The sequence below is a fragment of the Trachinotus anak genome, unplaced genomic scaffold, assembly GCF_046630095.1.
Source record: "Trachinotus anak isolate AG129_WGS33_773 ecotype Australia unplaced genomic scaffold, CSIRO_AGI_Tana_v1 ptg000010l, whole genome shotgun sequence".
NCBI lineage: Eukaryota > Metazoa > Chordata > Actinopteri > Carangiformes > Carangidae > Trachinotus > Trachinotus anak.
Window position 1 is genome coordinate 26264061 of NW_027273861.1, and position 19372 is coordinate 26283432.

General features: G+C 42.4%; 2 protein-coding genes across 2 annotated transcripts in view; one reads left to right on the top strand and one right to left on the bottom strand.

The window, feature by feature from the left end:
• Positions 1-273: 273 nt before the first annotated feature.
• Positions 274-8906, bottom strand: LOC139626185 (coiled-coil domain-containing protein 17-like). Its single transcript, XM_071486445.1, has 15 exons — positions 8106-8906; positions 7228-7356; positions 6697-6765; positions 6281-6404; positions 5954-6092; positions 4825-4941; positions 4589-4722; positions 4126-4248; positions 3151-3344; positions 2920-3005; positions 2529-2744; positions 2229-2364; positions 1716-1802; positions 1423-1533; positions 274-1080 (listed from the first exon to the last, which is right to left on the bottom strand). Exons 1-15 carry the CDS (start codon positions 8253-8255, stop codon positions 874-876), a joined length of 2022 nt encoding a protein of 673 aa, XP_071342546.1. The 5' UTR covers positions 8256-8906; the 3' UTR covers positions 274-873.
• Positions 8907-10937: 2031 nt separating this feature from the next.
• lrrc7 (leucine rich repeat containing 7) overlaps positions 10938-19372 on the top strand; it is a 121313-nt gene continuing 112878 nt past the window's right edge. Inside the window, exon 1 of the mRNA XM_071486454.1 lies at positions 10938-12193. The gene's annotated coding sequence lies outside the window, so the exon portion shown is untranslated. The remainder of the gene's footprint in view (positions 12194-19372) is intronic.

The following is a 19372-nucleotide window of genomic DNA, read 5'->3' on the forward strand; positions in this document are numbered from 1 at the left end:
TAATGAAACACACTGATGGTTTGGTGGCCACACTGATTCGCCAACCTGAAGTTTGTTATCATTCACATTAAGTTTGCCTTGGGTTAATGGCATCCATACATCAGACATGTTGATGGGCTTTTGCCAGAAGAATTAATTTCAAGATTTTTCAGTGTACAAATGACAAATATTCCCAGTTAAAGCTCCAACCTAGGAAAAGCTGCCACAGTCATATGTATACAATCTACAATTACTGTCAAAACTTGGATAATCGAACTCGTAGTGCCACTCACTTGACCTTTTTTCACATAGTTTGCATTGAATCTTCTGAGATGGTAAGTTGAGTTTCAGACTGCAAGTCACAGATATTTGAAAACTTAACCATGGGCTCAAGAAGCTTGTGTTGAGCCTTTGTTGCTGGTCCCTGACATTTTCTTATGCCTCTGCAACAGCCAGAGCCTGAGGCTTCTTATTTTCAGGTTGTCCGTCCCATTCTCAGTAACGCTTTGACAGAATTTTTGACGCAAACATTCACTCGGACTCAAGGATGAACTGATCAGGTTTTGGCGGTTCAAGGTCAATGTGACTTCACAAAACACTTTTTAGTCATTACTCAAGACTTCACACTTTATGACAAAATGTCAGGTTAGATGCAGTTGTCAAATACACCTTTTAACACGTCACTTTTGTCATGATTGAATTGTATGTAAAGTTTAATTTTAACACTGGACATTGATGGAAAACAACACATGAATTTTAACAATGTGCTGCTACACATTCATGTAAGACCTGTCCTGCATAGACATCTACTGTCGACCCCTGTGAATTTAAAGGAGAGTAAGAGAGGAGCCCTCCTTTATACTTCCACACAGTAATAAAACTTTGTCAGTGACATTAGAGATACGTTACATCCTTATTGTAGAGATGTTTTCTACATGGCATGTTTGTCTCTTTCAACCCTGACTGGCTTCCTCTGTGGGTGGGGGGGGTTTTGTGATCAGTGGCTGTCAGAAGGGAGGAGAGTTGATCCGCTCTTGTGGGCTGTGGAGCCGAAACCGGCAGAGCTGCATTTCTGTGGACAGCCACAGGGAGAGAGGACACCTGTATGGAGACATGACGTAAACTTGCTTGCTTCCAACACAAGATGAAGAATCCATAGGTGATTCTTTGTGTTGTTGTAAAAGGTAAAATTGCACTCTTTGTTCAGATATAGGTGGCCTCTGCTGCACTGCCTTTGAGGACCTACAATTTATTAAATATTTCTACGTACGCAGTCACATCAGTAGCGACACTTTTTTGCCTAAAGATGATAAAAAGCATCTTTCTTGACATTATAGCAATGATTAAATTACTCATTAAATCACTGGATGTTAACCTGTGTCCTGTGTATAACGCAAAATGATTTGCCAGATTTGCTTCCATTAAGTTGCCTTCCTAACCTACCACAGCTGGGTATTTATACTGCCCGGTGCTGGTCGGGTCAGGCTTCGCGAGGGTCTGCACGTCTCCATCTCGGCCGTTAACCACACGTACACACAGCTCCATGTTGCCCACCTTTGGTTTACAGAAACACACACACAGTCAGGTGTATACTTAATTACCTTGCCTCACCGTTTACCTAACCCAACAACATCATAAAACATCTGCTTAAATGTGCTTTTACATGGTAATCGAACAATACTGTTCATGTAGTAACAGCTGTATACAGAGAACCTAATAACTCTTCGTCCTCATACCTGAGGTATTGAGTTGAGCTGGGCGAAGCTTCGTGAAGGTTTAATGGGCAGACTGCGCACTGGCACCCTCCAGTGGCCACTACAGAGCTGATGGTGTTGAGAAAATAATCCAGCATTAGAACACACACACCAGGGTATTCAGTAATGGCCCCGTCTGGTTACAGTGCTCATATGGCAGATGGCTGTTCGGATCATTTGAGACTTGTATGATGAAGACTAAGCTCTGCCAGATGGTGCGGTCAGTTTTCTAAACACCCCTGCAGGTGAGGCGCAGAGGTTTAAACATTTTCTCTTGAATAAATAAAAAAGTTACCATTTGAGCCTGCAGCCATTATACTGTGCTTGATTTTGAGGAATCGAGTGGAGTGTAATGGCTGTAAATGAAAAGCCTGGCCTTGCTCAGTCTCACCTCCCTTTACTGAGGAACTACAGTCAACAGATAAAAACACCCGGGCCACTACAATGGCACAGTGTCCTGCAGTACACAGCAGGTCAGTGAATATGCAGGTGGACCTGGTTGTGTTGGTCAAACAGTTCCAGTCGTGTCCAGCCACGGGACGCCAGTTTGAAGACCTCCTGGTTATAAACATCCAGATCTGTTGCATCCTGCACCTCCACCACCAGACAGAGGGAGGGCGACGGCTGGATCCTGCGGGGGGGGGGGTGTTATAAATGCTCACTGCAAATAATGCTGTACTCATTTACACTCTTGCCCGCGGTTTGTCTTCATACTTGTATACAGAGATTGTGTATTTCCTTCTGACCAAAGTAGATTTCTTTGTTCTGAAATATGTCACGATGTGTCACCCCTACCTGGGTGCAGGCTGTTTGACTGACAGGAGGGCACAGTTTCCAGGGGTGAGGCTGTGGGTGTAAGGCAGGGACACTCCCCGCAGGCACCGGACTGGGGGCAGCGGGGTCGTCGGCCCCACCTGCAGACCTTCCGAGTAGAGAGCTGATACCAGACGCAGCACTTTCTGAGAGGCATCAAGTCCCACAACCAGGTCAAAGAAAACCACAAAACCAGCTCTGAAAGACCAGAGGATGTTATTGATTTTAATTAATTCAATTTAGGGAAAGGCAGGAGGGGCTAAAACATAAACAGATCAGTAGAGGATTTGATATGATTGATGTGAAGCCAAGGCTTATTTGATTCAGGCATATATATGTATTATATGTGGGTGGTGTGGAGAAGTACACTGACGCAGGGTCGTAGGGTGCTGGACCCAGAGAGTCCAGTGGGTCCATCCTGCCCCTTCCGGGCGGAGAGGAGAAGGACCTCGCCTGGAGCTGATGGAAAAGTTGAGGTGATTATTTAATCATGACAACAACAACAACTGTAAGTAAATTATTACTGAACAGTCATTTCTCTAGAGACTCAAAACAGCCGCCAAACCAGACTTCATAAACATGTTTGAAATTGCAAATGATGTACCAGTGAGAGAGGTGCATGAATGTGAGTCTTGGTTTGGAGTGGGAGTGGACGGGGAGGTGGAGGAGGTGGAGGACGAGGAAGGTGTCTGCAGGGCCTGGGAGCTTCTTTGCCTCTCTCCATCGCTGCCTGTGAACTGGAAATCTGCTGGAGGCTCTCCCTCTGGATCAGCTGCAGCTCAGTCCTCCTCGCTGCCGCTGCGGAACCCGCAAACACAGACCTGTACGACCACTACTGACCAACATATATTTGTACACGTATCTACGTTACACATTTTAGCCAATCCTCATGACTTTTATGATCCACATCATAGTATTGAAATGACTTGACAACTGTTTGGTGGAATGCCATGAAATGTGATACAGATGTCCAGGGTTTCCGGAGGATTTATACTAATGCTTCCCTGAAGGCCAAAGTGTTCACTTGTCCTGTGAAATACGTCAACACCGCTTGTGTGGGTTCACACAATAATTTGTAGACATTCATGGTTCCCAGAGGATGAAACCTCTCCCCTGGTCTCACTCTGAGGTCGACATTTGTGGATCTGAGTTGAATGCCTCAACAATAACTGAATTGTAATAACTGTGATCTCGTAACATTTCATCCAGCAACATCTTCTGGTCCAAATTTCAGTTCAGTGCTTCGGTTTATGACCAAATACCTGAAAAAACATTCTCATAAACCTCAGCTGTACTTTTCTGCTTATCGTGCTCATTAGTTTATTAGCAAGACGGTGAATATTACACCTGCTTTTCCATCAGCATGTTAGCAAGGTCACTATGAGCATGCTGGCATTTTGATGTTACCATTTATCTCAAAGCAGCAGTGTGCCCAAGTACAGTCTCACAGCTGCAGACTCGGAGTCTCGTTATATTAACACTGAATGATTTCCAGACTGTACTCGCTCATTTTTAAAGCAGTTAACTGCGAGGAAGTGAAAATAAGGAGCAGCGTGCTGTTTTACAAAGACTGCCCCACCTTCATAGTCATGGTGTCTCCCTCTGGTCAGCTGGATCCTGAGGATCTCCTCCTCCAGTCTCTGGTTCTCCTGCTCCAAAACCAGCAGCTCCCAGCTCGGACGCCGCTGAGGAGGCTTCACCTCTGGGTATGAGGATGACAGGGATGTGGCTCAGGACCAAAAGGCCATTTACCCTCAGTTTTCTGCAGCAATGTGTATCAGAATCATTGTCTTTGCTGCCACTAGACATCATTCTCTGAGTCATGTTTTGCAGTCATTATGATTTGGCTTCTGTTACTGATCACGTGAAAAGGAATATTGGCCCAGAATCTAATCATCAGGAAAGTAGTAGAGAATTAATAGGAAATCTGGGGAAATCAGGTTGTGTAACTTAATAAAGGCTTGACTGAGAGCAGCTGTTCTGAGTTACACAGTGACAAACAGCACATATTTACTCTTCGTCATCACTCTCGTCATTCTTACTCTTCTTCCCGGCCCTGGCCGACCCTGCTGGATGGTTCTTCTCCAGACTTTGGGCTTCTGCCTGCAACTCAGTCATCTGTGCCACAATCTCTGGATCTGTCCCACCTGCCTGCACGTATGCCTGTCGCAGGGCTCTGCCACAGAGAGACCTGATTTACCCTCATCCATAACACGCTTAATTCATATTCACATATAAACAGCCAGAGAAACCATTTGTTCGGGGGGGGGGGGGGTACTTTATCTGGGTGGAGAGAGGCCCATCTACAGATGAAACGAGCTCGTAGTTGTCATGATGCATCTCTTTGTTCTGGCCTGGATCTGGCTGCTCAGCAGCCACAGAGTCCTTCTGCACACTAAAAACAGGAAGAAAACCAAAACACAGTAGATCATCTAAATTAGATCTTATTGTGACGTCTGTGGAAAGTCTCCCAGCCAGAATCCACACTGCAATACAAAATCCAATCTAATTTACCACAAATGTTGCAATAAGGAACTTTCCAGGAATAATAAAATCCATAATTGATGCTCTGAGTCATAGAAGGCAGGAAAAAACTGATTTCACAGAATAATACTTTTGGTAGCAGAGCACTGCAGAGGCAGCCATTTTTCTCTGAAAACTACATAGGTATGTGTTCAGACATAATCATTCACCTTAACAAACCTGCACCTGTTGTGGCAGCACAGTTAGAGGCTAGAGCCTGAAATGGACTCACTGGACTGCTGGTCCATCCTGCTGGTTTGTGTTTGAACAAGACACTGAAACACTAATTCCTCACTCTGTGATATCACTCCACCAACGGTGCAAAGTAACTACGTGCAGGTTTAAATGCTTGTGCCTGACTTGGGTATTTGAAGGTTTATGCTGCTTTTTTAGGTCTTGTTCATCGGCTTTTCACTCCACTATATTTATTTCACAGCTTTACTTATTTTGCAGATTTGAAATGTATTTGAAGTCACATCAGTTTTATTTGTATAGCGCCAATTCACAACAGCAATGATCTCAAGGCAAATGTGATCTCCTAAAACAATTTCAATTTCAATTTCTCTCAAAAGAAATTTGATTAGCAGGCAGGCATTAAACACACTTAGATTAGACAATGTCTATAGTGGTGGACATAAAAGCCATTCAAATATATGTATGAAAAAATTATTAATTACAACCCACAGTTTATAAAGTGATTTAAATCAGCTTCACTTCAACCTGCAACAATAATAAAGTGCTGCTGATAATAATCCAGAAAATATAATAGAAATAAAAACAACACCGGAGCAGGCCATTCTGATTATTGTCTACTTTTACTTTTGATACAGTGGTGTTAGTACTGAAGCTTACACACACACACACACACACACTTACACACTTACTGTAATGTACGGAGATGTTCAGCAAGTTGTTGCAGTGTTTCCTCGTTCCTCTCCTCCTGCTCTCTCAGCTCCATCAGCAGACTCTCCAGGTGAGTTGTGTTGCTCTGCTCAGACAGGACACTGACCTGAAGGGCCAGCTCTGACACACACACGCACACACACACACACACACACACACACACACACACACACACACACACATACAGAGTGAGCGAGCCCAGACACTGACATCATGTGAAACTGTGAGACGATGAATTCTCGGCGTAGCATCTGACACGCAGGCAGAAGCAGATACTCGGCCTGTACCTCGTTGCATTCGTCCCTCACCATCTCTTTGCTGCTCCAGCTGCTGGTTGTGAGCGTGTATCAGGGCCAGTTGCCGCTCATGGAGCGTCGCCATTTCCCTCATCTCCTTCAGTCTCTCACTGTGACCCAGATGACACCCACTCGTCTGAAGACCATGTTCATAAATGGACAGATTTATGCTCAGGATTTCCTCTTAAACATGTTACACCCTGGAGCAAGAAGATCCATTTCTTCTGTCACCCTGAGACCCAGCGTCATTAAAATGTGTGACCTGTGACTCAGCCTGACACCACTGGCTGAGGACTCAGTCTATTATTAAAGAGCTTTTACAGTATAGAAGAAATGAGAGCACTCACAGCACCTTGACATACATTAAAGTGCTAAGCACATGTCATATTGCCTGTGTAGTAAAGCAAGGAGAGAACCGCTGAACCTACCCCGGTATGTGTCGTGCTTCTTGTCCAGTTTGGCAGATTTTCTTCAATGGACCTCCTCAACTTGTTTAACTGGACATCAGAAGAGAGAAATCATGTTGTAGTCTATTTTAACGTAACAAAAGAAACAGAAACGTTACATTAAAAACTACTTGGCTGTGTATACTTGTATGTCTGTATAAAATAATACCCTGCTTAATCCCTTTTGGAAATTGCTCTTCCAGTGTGTCTTGACTGACATAATCATATTCAGACATGAATTTTTAATCAAAGACCATGAAACGCCTGCAGCGCTTGGTAAAATGACAACAAAAACACACTCATGTACACAAAATGTTGCACCGACACCTTCATCCCTGTTAGGTTCTGATGGACCAGGTTGAACATTACAATGCGACATATTCTTTTGGACGGTATCTGAAAATGTCTCTTACATAATAAGACAGTGCTGGCTCACTGGGGGACAGTGGCTGGATGAAAAAGCTCAGCGTCTTAGGTTGTCGACGCTGCTGTGGTGCAGTGGTTCAGTTTTACCTCGTCAGTCAGATTTTGCAGAGCAGCAGTGTCTGTCTGACTGCTCGCTGCTTCGTCTTCAGCTCTTCCTGACTTTGGCTCGGCGTCAACACTCCTCCGCCTGACGATGCTCTTCCTCTGACCTCTCATCTACACACGGGAAAACACAAAGACACACATAGGGTTTTCAGTTCTCAATCACAGGACCTGAGATGCTGCATAAAATCAGCTCGGTCAAGAGAACATCCACCAAAAAACGCAATTCGCTCCTGTTCGTCTCCTGAGTCTGAAAACGACCTGAATATAAATAATCTTCAGCTGTCACATACAACACAATGCAGCAGCCATGCAGCAAAGCCTGCGTTTTGGAGTCATAATGTTCAGTATTGTTAAAGACGTGTTGATTTTTAGGCCATAGCTTGTGGTGGAGTTGTACAGATGTGTTATATTTAGGGCTCTGTAATTTTGGTTTTTAACTAAAGAAAAAAATCAAGGAATTCATTGATGATTGATTATCACAAAAAAAAAAAACACAATTTAATGTGAAACTTGTGTTTTCATTGTATAAATGTAATCATGTATTCAGTTTACTTTACTATAAAGACACTAGTGCACAATCAGTAAATTTTTCTCCTGTCTTTCTCTTCACAGAAGCATTTTCTGACCTGAAGACCCCCCCTACCACCACACACACACACACACACACACACAACAATACAATCATATTCCTGTTAAGTTCACGGCTTCCTATTCTTAAGCCTCTAACAAATAAAGGTCCACGTGCAGAATCATGAGACCATTAATTACAGATACAAGTCGTGTAACTCTTCCCCTCTCATCACTTCATCACGTCAGGTCAGTCAGTAACCAGTGACCTTCTAACCTGCTGACTCGCCTACCTGGACGAGATCAGGGGTCCTCGTCTGTTTGGGGTCCACACCTCCACCGCTGACCTCGCCCCCGATGCAGAACAGTGCTGTATGTTTCTGGAGCAGCCCAGTGGAGCGAAACACCATGTCACAGGCTCCGCAGATCAGCTCCTTCTCCATCTGGTGTCAAAGCTGGTGTTTTATAAAGAGCCAAACTGGGCTGCAGAGTGAAAACACTTGGAATAAGATATTAGTTTGATTAGTTATTAATAGCCTCCCCGCAAACTGAAATACAGATTGATTACACAGAAGGGTCAGTTCATTTAAAGCTTGTAAAACATGTTTGGTTTGTTTCCTTCACTACTGAGTTGCTGGATTTCATGTTTGTTGGTAACTGTCACCATGCCAGTGACTTTGTTGTCAGGCTGTGGTGAGTTCTTCTGAACATACTGGCTTTTACCCCTGCCTGTTATATTAACAATGCCATTTTATTACAGGTGTTATTTTTACACTTTTCCTCCAAAACTAAATCCACAGCCTAAAGGTGCTTTCAAATCTCTGAGGAAGAGCTTGGATACAAACAGAGAATAACACCACGAGAAAGTCTTTGCAGTTTTAGGACATAAGCTTATGAAAAATACTCAGAAATTACAAGACTTAGACTTTTTAGGCTTTAAATCTGATCTCGTGTGAAGCATATGATTTGTATTAGCTGCTACTTATTGTATTATCCATCTGGTAATCATTACATTGTGTGTGTAATGTCTGTGTTTTAGTTTTTATCTACTTAATATGTCCAATATTGGTTCATTTTCACTCTCAGACATCACTTTCATGGGTTCTTATACTTTATATTTCTTCATTGATTTTACATTTATATATATATATATATATATATACAGTATATTTGTATTGTATTGCCTTCTTGACTGAATGAGTATTAAATAGACCTTATAAATAAATACATATGCAACAAAAGGTCATGTTTATAGGCTGCACCCAAGGAATACAGTTGAGTAGATTTAAACACATCTGTTTGTGATGTGTGCTTTTGTTGTTATACATATGCATATTATTAACACATCGTGATCCTGTCAGACACAGACTGTTAGACATGACACTTCTTCCTCCAAGCTGTATGTGAAAGAAAGAGCAGCGTTTTAGTGGAGGAGGTTCGATTATATCAGGCTGAACTGAAGTAGAACAGAGAGAAAAACTGCATCATTGGATACATTAACAAAGCTTTTGTATTAGTTTTTAGAAACATTAGAAACTGGACTTGGGGACTGGCTGCTGATTTCTGGATGGATTCTATCACCAAAGTATTAAAAGAAATCAGATTTTCTCTCACTGTAACTTACTGTTTGAATATTTTATCACATCAAAAAACACATGCTTTTCCTCAGATTTATAATTTTAGGAAAGAGAGCCCGGTCAAATTTCAGTCTACAGAAGGCAGTGGTTATTATTTGCCACTATACTGTTTAATTCTTAATTCTTATAGGCAAGTAATCCTGGCAGCTCTTTGGATTCCAGTGGAGTATGGCCGCTCTGCTCCAACCACATTAAGCTAACACTGCCCATATGTTTTATTCTGTCCTTTTGAATATTTATAACATGGCTTTTTTAAAAGGCTCAGACTGCATGAGGTTTTCTCACCCTCGAGTGTGCGCTCTGAGAGGCCGCCTGCAGCTGTGCAGAGGATGTCTGACTTTGAAGCATCACCAGAAAACGCCTGGACCTCAGAGAGCACATTCACTCCGATAACAAACCACAATCTGACAATAAGGACAAAAAACAAAAAACTAAATATAAAACTCACCAGATAATAGAAAGAAACAATGTTGTCTTTAAATGCTAACTGTACCATTTCCACACTGCTGTGTTACACTGCTCTTAGATAACAGAAGTGGGTAATGCATCACCTGGCTGCACTGGTTTTTAGTCCAGGACTCTACAAGGACAGTTTCTATCGGGACAGTTCCTCTGAGGGGAGCTTCACACATCCAGCTGCTTCATGGAGACTCTGCTGATCCATGTTCAGATCTAGAGGAGTGAACTTGTGTTGAACCCAAGCCTGTCACATACCAGCTGGACACCAATTTTCTATGTGTCTTAGTTCAGTTTTAAATGTACCCCTGCTTCCTGACCGTGCGGTTGTGCAGAACAGTGTAATCTAGCATAAAGGCATTCAAACAGTATCTTTTGCCCTCCTTTAATTCTCTGGAAATGGTGCCCCCCAATGGCATCTGTGTGTACAATCACCTTTACTGAGGGTTGTTGCAACTTCAGCACTGCAGTTACAGCATCATGCACTTTTCTACAGAGCTGATGAACTTAATTTGTAAAATTTCAGTGCAATTACTGAGTGAAAGTGCAGGACGACGACGCTAACCAAACAAACACTTCCACTTTCACTACAGAGTCAGATGCTGCTTTGAATGGTTGAGTGTCGAGTCACCTCCATTAATATCGCTGAGTGATTGTGACATCAAAGAAATTCGGTCATTATCTCATTAGCAGAATGTGATTTTTAAGTGCTGTTTGTGTTTCAGTACCATTAGATTTATCATACAGAGAGGGAACCAATGTTCTTCCTGCACAGAGAGTCAGTGCTTCTGAGAGGATGAAGAGTGGGAGGAAATGTGGAGGTTAAGGACATTAGGTAAAGTTCAGTTCCATTAATGTAATATGACAACCAGGGTCGCAGCCATCACCGAGGTTACTGTGGTCAAGTCGTTGCTATTTCCTGCTGGGATTCAGGGTCGTTTTTTTTAAAAAGATAGGGGTAGTTTACATTTCGGCCCATTTTGTCTCATCTGCCATTAAAGCATAGGTTCATAATTTTTCAAGTCTGTCTTGAAATATAGGTCAAGTGCCCATAGCTTATATGTAGGCTACAGTGAAACAGATTTTACTCACTGTAAAGTTCATACTGGCTAATAAGAGACCGCCTCCCAATGAGCGTTTGAATGGGAGTGATGGGGGGCATGGTGCTTGTTCTTTACACAAACAGTTTCTAAAGTTAATTTAAAGTGAATTTGAGGGTTTTTTTCAGAGAGGTGGACAAATCAAGTGTAAATCTCCCAAAACAACAGCAATTTTATCGCAACATTGCCTCTCTCTCTGTATTGTAACACACACACACACACACACACACACACACACACACACACACACACACACACTATAAACACTGTAAGTCTGGCGGATATCCACTTTATTTGAAGCCTTACGTTAGCTTCAGATAAACTTTGCACAGTACTACATGCACAGAGTGAGGACTGCGGATTTGTTCCCCTATTATTTACACTAGAAATGCATCAGGATCTTTAAATATCCAGTATGAACTTGAGGAATGGTCACCTGACTGTTGAAAAAAAGAAAACTGTGGTCCTGTCCTTTACCTAACTCCCAATGCTGCACACACACTTACAGTCCTGGCTGCTCTGAGGCAACAACAGCCTCCACAATAACGAGACAGAGTGCTGCTGCTTCTGCTGAGAGCTGAAATATTCAACATCCATCCACACTTCTAACAGAGAGGGAGGGGGGGAGGGAGAGAGCTGAGGACTTCAGGTCCTCTTCCTCTCCCACATCTCTCCTCCTGCGCTGCAACACACACAAGCAGTCTGTTGCTTAGCAACTGTAAAATAAAGCAGCAGGCTCTGGAGTCAGAGAGAGAGAGAGAGAGAGAGAGAGAGAGAGAGCTGCAATCCAGTTCTGTTTGTGTGGCTCCGTGCATGATCCCACCACAGCTCCCGGTTCCCATCTGTGGATCTGCAGGACTTGTGACTTCTGGTTCTCCGCCGTCCGGCCAATCAGCGTCGGCTAGGGGACGGGCCCAGCGGTTCCCTAGGTTACCTGTGTGATTGACGTGCAGCCTCCTGCAGCGGAGCGCACGGCGCTGTATCGCTGATGCTCCCGCGTCCCCCCCGGAGACTGTGGAGAAATCTGGAAGAGAGGAGAGAAAACACAAGAGCAAGAGGAATGCCAATTATTTAAAGTCCTTCCGCTGTGTCCCCCCCCCCCCCCCGCTCTCTGAACGGGAGAGATGAAAGCTGGAGCCGGCTGAGGGGAGAGGACGGGAAGGATTCCTGAAGAAGGGGGGTCTGCTGGTAAGAGAGCCCCTCACCACTTTTCTGTGTGTCTTGCTTTTACCAGTCACCTGTCCGTGCCAGCACTGAAGTACATGCTAACAGCTAAACAGATATCTGTGTCGGCTTGATGTTATTGTGTGTGTGTGTGTGTGTGTGTGTGTGTGTGGGTGTGTGTGTGTGTGTGTGTGTGTGTGGGTGTGTGTGTGGGTGAGATGAAGACAGATCCTCTGCATGCTGCGTGGCTGTAGAGGGGGTTTGGTGTTACTGGATGAAACCCACATTCCACTGGATGCCTGTTTTACAGTATCAGTTCTGCAAAGGCTTTGGCTGAGTCAAGAGCTGCAGGTCTTTAGGGGAACACAGAGCCGGGATGATGAAATGACACTGTATGCACGAGCTGTTTCAGTCCTTTCAGGGCTACAGTTACAGCTGAGGCCACGATTTCTAGGCTTGTCTACTGTATCTGCATAGGAGGAGGAGTATTAATTACATAACCCTCCATCTATACTCCTGTGTCAGGGCTGTGCAGCATCACACTGTCCCACTATAGTCCAGGAAAATGAGTGTCAGTTTTCTACTGTAGCCTAGAAAGACAGAGGGACATAGTGGGACAGTCCCAACTTCAAGGGAATCTTTATGCGGAGGAATCCATCTATCTGACTGTGTCCGATGTCTGTGTAGCACCCTCATCGTAATTGGAGGATTTACAGCACTTCACTGGTGTGGACAGACGTGCGAGTTAACAAGTGGGCAGGTGGAAAAAAAACTCAGAACTTCTGAGCCCTCGTGAGTTGGTACAGTTTGGAAAACGCATTAAAGGAGACGACGAGCCACAGGTCGTGCATTAGGTTCAAACAGCTCTAAGTGCCCGGCGTGCGTGCCAGCCCTCTGTGCCACCAGGCTTCCCTAAAACCTCCATTAGTAACCTCAGGGCAGGCAACAGCCGGCTCCTTGTGCCCTCAGGACGCTACCTCGCACCATCAGGGGCTTCGTTTTCTGCTCGGCTGCCTCCCCATCCGGAGTCTTCCTCCCCACCACCTGTGAACACTTAAAACGCTTTAAGGCTGTTTTAGATGAGGTGTGAAACTTTCTTCTGTATGCCATCTTGTTTTTCCTCTTTCGGAGCAAGATTTTTTTCCTCGTTGGGTTCTGTGAGGTTGGGTTGGACTGCACCGAGTGAAGCTGACATTTTATAGATCATCTTCTATTCCAGTATCTAAAATTCACTGACAATGAGATGTTGACTCTTGGGCGACTCTGTAGTGAACAAAACGTATTCTTTAGAGTTTGACTCATGAGTTTAGATCTCCCTGCTGTCAGATATAAACTCACAGATGTAATGACGGTGTCATTTCATACTTTGGTGAATCCAAGCAATATGCAAGCATTTTTAAGGCTGATCCTGGTAATTTTTTAGTAACTAAATTAACAAAACATTAAATAGATAACAATAAAAGAGATATTGTGTCTACTCTCCAGAATTACCTGGCATTAAAGAGAAGGCTTTGGATCAACACTTACACATAATAATCAACAGAAAATATAAGAACAGTTAAATGAATTTAAAAAAATGAAATTTAATGACAAACAAACAGTTTGGTTGGTGACTAGTCAATAACCACTAACCCAACTGGGGAGTTCAACATCAACAGTAAAAAATGATATCATCAAAATCCTAAAAATTCCATATTTTATTTAGTACATTTAAAAAATGTATTATAGATAAAGTCAACATCTGTGACCGACTTGTTTAAAATACATTGTGCAGAGGACATTTTGCTTCCTCTGCCCATGATCACCCCCTCCTGCTGAATGGAGACATCTTTACTCCGACCATCGTGATGTTAACTGACTCACTCTGCTCATAAAACTCTGCTCCATCTTGTCAACAGGAGAGAACTTACTAACATGGCAGCCTTACAGTGTTTTCAAATCTGTTACAGGCTTCACATAACAGAGGCGTGTATCTTATGAAGCTGTATTCTATTATCTTTGTGACTACGGGCTGGATATCAGTCCACACAGCGGATTCAGTTCCTCACTGCAGGTATAAACAGAAAAAAAAATCTATGAGCTAACGGCTCAGATGGAGGCTGCAGGTTTCCTGTTTGCTATCAGAGAGAGTTAATCAGACATCCTATAGCATGACGGTAGCTACACTTGGAGGTATTTGCGTCTCTGGAGCTGCTGCCTGCCTGCCTGCCTGCGTAGGAGGAACATCTCAGCTCTGTCTGTTGGAGATATAAAGCTTTGGGATTCGTTTCTGCTTCATTAGATTGTATGCAGAGCAGTGGCAAGCAGGATGACAGAGAGGGAAAGAGGGGATGAAACAGGCCAGCAGCCAGATTTTATCCTACGGCATCACAAGTACATGGCATTCACCATAGCCCACGGATTCACTGGGATGCCCCGCAGCTGAGAGATCCTTCTCGCCAAGTGTACAGTAACATCAGTAGTCCTGTGATTACAGCCTGAGCCCTGGTAAGCCTCAAATCTCTCCTCACTGGGGCTGACTGGTGGAGGTTTGAGTTATATGAATCATGTTTGAGCAAAGTCTGTTGGATCACAGAATGACAGTGTGTCAGCAGGAGGTGCAAAACTGTAATTAATGCCAAATCCCATGCTGAAATATTATTGAAATGATTGGTAATGCTTTATTTTACTGGTGCTGTATTTTCGAGCTAATCTCCAGGAAACCATCCCTAAATTAGCAGGTGTTTAGCTGCTTATTCCTATGATATTTCACAATAGGTACTAATTTTAAGGGACATTGTTCTTAACAACCTGATTGTTATATTTGAGTGTTTAAGAAAAAGAGACTAGGAAACTATGTTCTATGTAAGTGAAAAAGCAGTTCATGAACATGTGTCAATATCCATCAGATATTCCTAGAAAGACTCATAAAACATTCTTCATTCTTCATCAGATAGAGGATGTTCCACACTCAGTCACTTTATCTTACAGGGCCAGTCTGTGGATATGAAGCAGAAAGATGTTTGTAAGTGTAATTGCTGAGGCTGGGAGGTTTTATTTGTTCATTATTGGATCCGTATTACATTGATGATCAATATTGTCTTAGAGTGCATGTTACCATTTAACATCTAATGAGTCTGAAATGATGTTTGTCTATGTGTATATGCTGCACACACATGAATACACCCACACATACATTTGCACTTGTGAAGGCTGTTACTGATTTCATGCAAACCTCCACCACTACATACCGAGCCCTTCCTTGCAGATATTTAGATACACTTCATGTCTGTGTGCTAAATATGACGGTACAGGCAGGACATGCTTAGCTTAGCTTAGCTTAGCTTAGCTTAGCTTAGCTTAGCTTAAAGACTGGAAGCAGAGGGAAAGATGACTAGCTGCTACAGGCTAGTTGTTTCCCCCTGCTTCGAGTCTTTAGGCTGTGCTAAGCTCATCGTCTGCTGGCTCTATCTTGATATTTAGAACTGCAAAAACTGATTTATATTGGCCGATGTGAGGAAGTGGAAAGTTCTCTGAGAGCAGTGAGAGTGAACAGGACCAGTGAAGTTGTGGTCCAGACAGCGAAACAATGAGCTGAGACTCACATTAAAGCTCTGTAAAGCCGAGGGGAACTGCAGATTCAGACGACAGGTCTCTGTAGCTTCATTACTATGAGTCACACCTTTCACATTTATACATTTTTATTATCTAAAATATTGCTTATAGCTGCTGTAATGTACAGACACAAGAGGGGTATTGACCTTCTAATGTATTGTCATAAAAGAGAATAAATATATTTCTCAAAATGTTGAACAATTCTTAAACAAACTATAAACTTCAAAATGCCCTCACTCTTAGTCTAACACTTAGATGGGTCCCGACAAACTTTGTACAAAGACACACACACAAAGCGGTACTGTAGGAATACATACTTTTTGAATCTGGTCCAAATGGCTTCTCCCAAGTGTAAGGACGTTCATCAGTGACCCTGCCTCTGTAGCCCAGTCCAGGTTCAGGATCAGAACACAGTGCACACTGACTTAGCCGGTGGAACCAGTCCTCCACTTAGTATCCGTCCTTCATTAATGCAGCTTTACTCTCCAAATACGTCTGCATTCCTGCTGGGATGTGTTATAGTTTATGAAAGAACAAGAAGAGGGATTGAGGATGACAAATATCTTCTCAGGAGCGACAGTGGTTTTTGTTAAGTCAAAGGAACCTTGCTACTAAGTCTATTTTCTTAGTTTGTCTGACTGGTTTGGAGTCTAAGTGTTCGAACATTCAAACCTTGATGTTTTTTGTTTTTTTACTTTGCTGGACTCACTGTTGGTTCCAGCTTTACAAACGTGAGTTGTGTGGCTGTGTGGTTCCAACTCCCAGAACTTTATTTTGGAGATCTTAAACTTTCCAAGCATGTCTGAATAGTCTGGATAAAAACAGGTTTACTGTGAAAACCAGATTTTGTCTCTATCCAGAGTTTAGGGACAGAACTGAGTGAGTCAGATAAGGGCTTTTACTGGTGTTGGATGACACTGGCACACAGTGCTCAGCAGAGGTGCGTCACTCGGAGCTGGTTATGTATAATTTTATACACCTACGTGTGTATAAAATGATGCACAAGACACTGAGAATATATTTTATATGTGATGGAATGGTGCAGCCAATAAAAACAAGGCATTGTAACAAGCAGAAGAAGAAAATACTTTATGTGACATTGTCAAACTGTGATTTTTCAAAACATTCAGGTTAAAAATCAATAGTTTAAGAAGTTTATTTGACGTTGTAGAGGTGTATTGATTCTCTCTCAGCAGGCAGATTCCTGTACATTTGGTGTTGATGGTTTGGATTCTGTGTCCAGCTGGTCTTACTGTCTGTGTGTATATATTTATATCCAGATGATTATCCTGTCTGGTTTCAAGGTTACACTGTCTTTCTTAGAGGCAATCTGGTCACGATGACACCCCTGTGGTCCAAACTGTACCACACTGAGGGGTTCGGTTTTAACATCCTACAAACACATGTAGTTGCTAAGCAATATCATCCAAGACTCTGCTGGAGGCTGCAACTGTATCTGTTGCCTGGTAACATTTTTTTTATGGAGCTTCAGCAGTTTAATTTCAACTGAGATGTACTGGTGACACGCTGACCTGTATCAATGGAGTCTGAAGCTATTTCTAGTGTGTGGACAACTAAGCCTGGGGGAGACTGATTTGGGTACAGTTGTTTCTACGGATGTCCTTGGTGGTTGAAGGTGTGCACACCTTTCGGATCAATTTAATTTCATCTGCACGTCAAATAAACAGGGTCCCATATTGACAACATCACCTGATTTGCGAAAACCTTGCACAGTGATCATTGCCGCAACTACAATCAGATGGAAAAGACAAAAAGGAATATGAGCAGCATTTTACATCATATGAAGACATGAAATTACTTAAATCTTAGACCAAGGTTATTATCAGCAGTTTACCTTGGTACTTGCTATACGTTATTAATCCATCACAACTCTTACATGACTTCAACAGACAGCTGACATCCTCCCACAGATCTATAAATAAAAGTCATCCCCTCAGTAACCAAGTTACACCAATAATCAAATTGTGCCACATATCTAAAATCCATATTAGTCTTCCCTTCTTTCAAAGGAAACACTTTTCCTAGACAGAAGACATTCTCATGTTAAGAACACCTAGGAAGGTTTTCCAATGATTGAGAGGCAAGTTAAGGGATTATTTCTTCCCAAGGTGGAGGGATATGATTCTGGTGCCGAGGGCAACTTGATTAAAGTATCTGCACAGCGATGGTACGCAGGTGTTTTTACTCGTGGCTGATTATACCATCTGACAGGACTGTGTGGGCGTGTACACGTCGAACTGGCCACACTTTGTTCCTCTCATGCTTGAGGCATACTGTTGGTGATCTACTAACTAACTATAATATACAAAAATGATTTGGTGATCCTGCGTTCAACAGGGGAACCTTTTGACCTGTCACTGTACGAAATGAGTTTTATGTTATTAGAGACACCTGCGATAACTGTCTGCTTTAAAAAAAAAGAGGCTTTTTTAGGGAAGGAGATGTCACATCATCTACACATCATCAAGTTGTTACCTATCCAGATTGACAGAAGACTCTTAGACAGAATACTATGGAAACTGTGTTAAAGCCTTAAAATTAAATGACAAAATTGTTATTTTCTGATCTGAGGCCACTATCATCTGTAACCATTACAAATCACTGTTGAAAATGAAATCATCTTTATGATATGACAACATTATGGTAAAGGTTTGGTTTGGTTTAGGGAAAGATTATGGTTTGGGTTAAATGGTTACAATAAAAAAAAAACACATAGTTACAGTTAGAGAACAATAGTGGTCATTTAAAAAAAAAAAAGTTGAGTTGTTGGAAACTGAAAATGAACAGAGGTCTCCTGGGTTCAAATCCATTATTTTTGTTGAAGAAATCCATCCACCCTGAAACGCTCCATCATGGCCTTGTCGCTCCGTAACATCGTCACCAACTCTGTCAGTGGAGTGTAAACGTGGTTTTTAGACATTTGCTGAAATGACTGATGCTGTTGTTCTTCTTGGGAGGACAGTCTCCAAAATGTCTGCTGTGACAAAGGCTCCATACCTACTGCTCTCTGTGCAATGTGTATTATACTGTATGCATCCTGACACCCCCATGCAGGAAACCTGAGACTTTTGAAGAGATGACACTTCATTTACCATCTTTGTTTGAAGGCACTTGAAATTAATTTCCATTTTTTGCTGCTTCATTTTTGCTACTTCCACTCCTCTACATTTCAGTCCTCCTTTAGTCCACTACATCTATCTGACTGCTTTAGTTACTAGTTACTTTACACATTCAGCTTTTGCATTAATACATTTTGAAATTTTACTCTTGATACTTTTTGCTTTTGTCCTTATTATTATTATTATTATTATTATTATTATTATTATTATTATTATTATTATTATTATTATCATTATTTTATTTCTTTTTTTTTTTTTCAATTATTTGTACTTGTATTTTTAAAATGCTGTATTGGCTTTTACTTGGGTAAAGGCTCTGAGTACTTCTTCTATGCTTCATTTACGCGTACTTTCAGCAGAACGAGTTGATAAACGACCCTCCTGACTTTGCTCTGCTATGATTTGAATAATAATGACCATACATGAGAGATATAAACCGAGGACGTCTCACTGACTCTGCTGCTGCACC

Coding starts and splice junctions, on each gene's coding strand:
- LOC139626185 (XM_071486445.1), bottom strand. CDS start 8,255: ATGGAGAAGGAGCTGATCTGCGGAGCCTGTGACATGGTGTTTCGCTCC. Junction 6,766..7,227: donor TGCAAAATCTGACTGACGAG/GTAAAACTGAAC, acceptor TCTGATGTCCAG/TTAAACAAGTTGAGGAGGTC. Junction 1,803..2,228: donor TGTTTGACCAACACAACCAG/GTCCACCTGCAT, acceptor CAACACCATCAG/CTCTGTAGTGGCCACTGGAG.